This window comes from Myotis davidii, unplaced genomic scaffold (genome assembly GCF_000327345.1).
Source record: "Myotis davidii unplaced genomic scaffold, ASM32734v1 scaffold6, whole genome shotgun sequence".
NCBI classification, from domain to species: Eukaryota; Metazoa; Chordata; class Mammalia; order Chiroptera; family Vespertilionidae; genus Myotis; species Myotis davidii.
The window spans coordinates 65,015-69,231 of NW_006383011.1; the positions used below are offsets into that span (position 1 = coordinate 65,015).

Genomic DNA, 4,217 nt, shown 5'->3' on the forward strand with positions numbered 1-4,217 from the left:
CCATTTATGAGGTACCTGAATGAAACTTAACACCTAAAGCAGTTAAGAACTTCAGCACCTTCCCAGGAAATTCTGGCTTCAGGGGTAGTTCTGCAGCCAAAAAGAGAATATTTCTGAAGCAAGCATTTCTTAAAAATGACAAATTAGGGAATCTTAGTACATTACAACACAGAGTGTTCAAAAGGTCCCAGAGAAAAATGCAGAAATTACTGAAGATGTAAATATCAATATGAAATCTCACTATTTTTCTTTCTTGTTACATTTTTAGATTGCCTTTTACAGGCCATGATCTGAAAAAATTAAAAACTATGTATTTATTAATTTAAGTCCATAACCCTAACTCTATCATTCCCATTTTCTACTGGGGCAAACTCACTTACTAAAGATTCAGTCTTCTTTTTTTGTGATTTATAGAGTTTAAAATATGAAAATGCACACTTAATGCAGTTTTTATTACAAGATGTTTAAATTATTTTTGAACAAAACAACTTAGCAGGAACTGTTTCCATTTACCTGCTCATCTCAGGATACTAACCGAAGCAATCAGGAAAGAAGTAAGTCAACATTAATTATTTTTGGTTCTCAAAAAGAGTATTGGTGCCTATTGCACAGAATCCACATGCACCTTTGTGTACATAGGTGTGTCTTTTCCAAAGGATGTTTCAAAAGATGGCCAGCTAGAGAAAAATATAAACTGAGCGTTTACGCAGTCTCCCTCATCCGCTCATACCTCTCACTACCATAGATGCATTACAAATCCTAGCTTAGATTAAGTTCGCTCTGAGAAAATCCTGGTGCACTGACTGAGCTCAGGGCCACAAATCAGAAACTCAGGTCTCAAAAGAGTGGGTTTCTGGCCCCAACTTTGTCACAGCCATGTGACCTTGGGCAGTCAGTCACCCAGCTTCTGGGTCTCAATTCCCCTTCTGTTAATGAGGGAATGAAGCCAGAGGACCTAGGGTCCCTTCCAGCTTTAAATTAAAAGAGAATCAGGCAGCAATGTGTCCTGTTTAACCTCCTTGTAAGTAGAACATTTTGGCTAAAATATTAAATCAACGAACAACCTAAAAGAGCCACTGTAGGCATTCATCTGAAGGCCCGTATCGAATTCAGTTCATTTCTGACATGCTTAGCTCACTTGGGACAGTCTGAGTGTACTTATTTATATGTGTATTGCCCACAGGATGCTCATAGGCCCTGAGTGTGAACTCAACATCCTGGAGAGTTTCACGGTGACATGGCATACGCTCACCAGCAGAAGAAAAACCAACAGTACTAACAAAATTCAATTTCCTGATGCCACACCAGTGAGACTAAGCATTTCTGAGTGCCCTTGTGTCCTTATTTTCCAATCTTTAAAATGGTGCTCTACCTACCACTTTAATGGCACCTTGTATAAATTCACTAAGAATTGTGAATGATTTCAGGCCAATAAAAAAGATAGAGTTTTAATGTACCAATTCTAAGAAGAAAGCCCAAGTAATAAGCTACAACTGGAGTATTATTATATCAGCTCATCTTTAATCATTTTCTGTCCTCTCTCCTCAAAAAAAAATGTAAAAAAAATTAAAAGGAGGGGAATTGGAATTTAAATAACAACTGAATAGTCTCTCCAAATGACCTCTACAGCAAAAGAGTTTGAGTCATAACAGGCATATGTGGCTCTTGAAAAGCATACTGATTTTGCTTAGACCTTTGCCTTCCAGACCCTGTAGCCTGGAGTTCTCAGTCCCACGAGTTCAACCTCTGCTGACACCTGTGCTAAGTAAGTTCACTTTTAAGAATCAGAATGAAGTGGAACCTGTACTGGTTCCCTCCTGAACATTTATTTACATGCTGCGATGTTCTCCTAGTTCAACCCAATAGGTTCAGCATTCAACATTTCTAAAACGAGTGCACAGGGAGTGCAAAGTGGACTCTGATCCTCCCAACCCTCTCTCCAGTGACACCCGTGGAGGTGGCACTTCTGGCTTACCTTTTTCACCAGGTAGCCCTCCCTGATCCGCTTTGGTTCCATGTTGGATGGACAGACAGACGGCTGGGTCCACTCTCAGACAAGTCCTCTCAGAAGCTCAGCCTCCTCTGAGAGCTGAGGCGCTTGTGGGCTGCTTTTCTATGGTGAGTCCCTTTCACAATTTCCCGTTGGCTGGCGATCGCATGATCACATCCTCTTCCCCTCACTGGGGTGGAAGATCAGAATGAGGAACTGCAGAGAGAAACAACCCATTCTGTGCTAATGCTGGAGACTGTTAAACGTGCAGCTGTAAATTTGTATAACCATAAGGAAAATCATTCTCCTAAGTAGAAGAAAAATGGCCAAAAGAAGAGGAAAAATGAACAAGAAAACCTTCTTAGTAGAAATAGTCCTGGCTTTGAAATGATTCTTGAGATCCTAGAAATGCTTAATAAACATTCCAAGAAATTCACAACCAACAAGTTAGCATAAGAATGGTAGCTACTATTAAATGAATGCCCACTTCTATGCCAAGTACTCTACCGGCTATTTTTCAGCCAGCCTCATTTATTGTGGTCCTTACAAGAAATCCATAGGGGGAAGTTCACTATTGTCTCCATCTGAGATACCAATAAACTCATGCTCAGAAAAGTAAGCAGTTGTCTCAAGGGACAGAGCAGGTAAGAGGTAGAACCAGAAAAGAAGGGAGAGGTCTTAACCAGGGTACTGCTGCCTCCCATCAGCCTGAGGACCATTTGACACACAGAGTGCTAACCCTACAGTAGGCTGGTAAAAAAGCAATCCGTACTCAAACATGTTTGAGAAATTGTATATTACAGTCTCAGCTTAGTGACTCGCCTTTCGATGAACAAATTCAAATACTGCAGCAGACAGTCTTATTGTAGTGGTGTTTAATCTTGTGTTTCCCAAATTTATTTGACCACGGAATTCTTTCTGAGCAATGTCTATTAACATTCTTGTTATAGGTTGAATTGTCTCTCCCCTCCAAAGAAGTCCTAACTCCCAGTACCTTAGAATGTGATTTTATTTGGAAATAGAATTTTAGGAGATGGAATTAGTTTAGCTAAAATGAGGTCATACTGGAGGAGGTGGGCCCTTAATCCGATATGACTAATGCTCTTCTTAGAAGAGGAGTGAAACACAGAGAGCTGACAGCCACATGACGAAGAGGCAGTGATTGGAATGATACATCTTTAAGCCCAGAAATGCCGAGGATTACCTGCAAGCACCAGAAGCTAGAAGAAGCCAGCAAGAGTCTCCCCTAGAACAGTCATAGAGAACATGGCCCTGCCAGCACCTGGATTTCAGACTTCTAACCCCCAGAACTGTAAGACAATAAACTTCTGCTGGTTTAAGCTATGCAGTTGGTGGTACTCTGTTACAGAAGCTACAGGAAATAAGTAGAAATCTGTAAAACTAGTATTCGATGCAGCAAACTTTGAGAATGTTTATCTGGCCATGTGAAAATGGGCGGGTTCTTTAATCCCTCTGTGCCTCAGTTTTCTCATTTGTAAGATGGGGATGATAACATCTATTCAATGGGGTCATTCTGAAGTTTAAATAAGGTGATATTTGTAAATATTTAGAAAAGTGTCCGGGACATTTAGTAAGTGATTTCTCATTTTCAAAGAGTCTTCATTATCCTGGGGCTGATCCATGTTTTTAAATATATATACTAGTATATTTTTTATTCCAGAGAGGAAGGAAGGGGGGGAGAGAGATAGAAACAGCAATGATGAGAGAATCTTTAATTGGTTGCCTCCTACTGGGGATCAAGCCCACAATCCAGGCATGTGTCCTTGACCATAATTGAACCGTGACCTGTTTCATAGGTTGACAATCAACCACTGAGCCACATTTTTATAAAACATGAAAAGAATTACTTAAAACAGAGATGCACCAAAACATACATTTTCACATATCCAGGGGCTATAGTTTAGTTTTAAGGTACCAAACATCAGTTCATGAGATATTTACAAACTAAGGTAATCATCAAACAAATTGACAGGGAAATTTTCTTTGCATAAATTGTGGGGCTGATTCTTTTCAATGGTAAGTTCAACAAAGATTATAGAAGTAATCATAGGACTAGATTTTTGACTAGTTCCCACTCCTCATTATATTAGCAGTTTTTGGCTGCAATCAATAGAAACCAACTCTGACTAAGATAGGCAAATAGGGATTCACTAGAAGAGTGTGGCGTGGCTAACTTATTCAAAGAAAAAACACTCGGGTCTTTGGG

The 4,217-nt window shown here is 39.8% G+C and overlaps 1 protein-coding gene across 1 annotated transcript in view; it reads right to left on the minus strand.

Annotated features, from left to right (window-relative positions):
* The window catches only part of PLEK (pleckstrin), a 22,752-nt gene extending 20,556 nt beyond the window's left edge, over nt 1-2,196 (minus strand). The window contains exon 1 of the mRNA XM_006778518.2: nt 1,976-2,196. Coding sequence (XP_006778581.1) covers nt 1,976-2,017 — 42 coding nt within the window. The 5' untranslated portion in view covers nt 2,018-2,196. The remainder of the gene's footprint in view (nt 1-1,975) is intronic.
* Between the last annotated feature and the right edge of the window lie 2,021 nt (nt 2,197-4,217).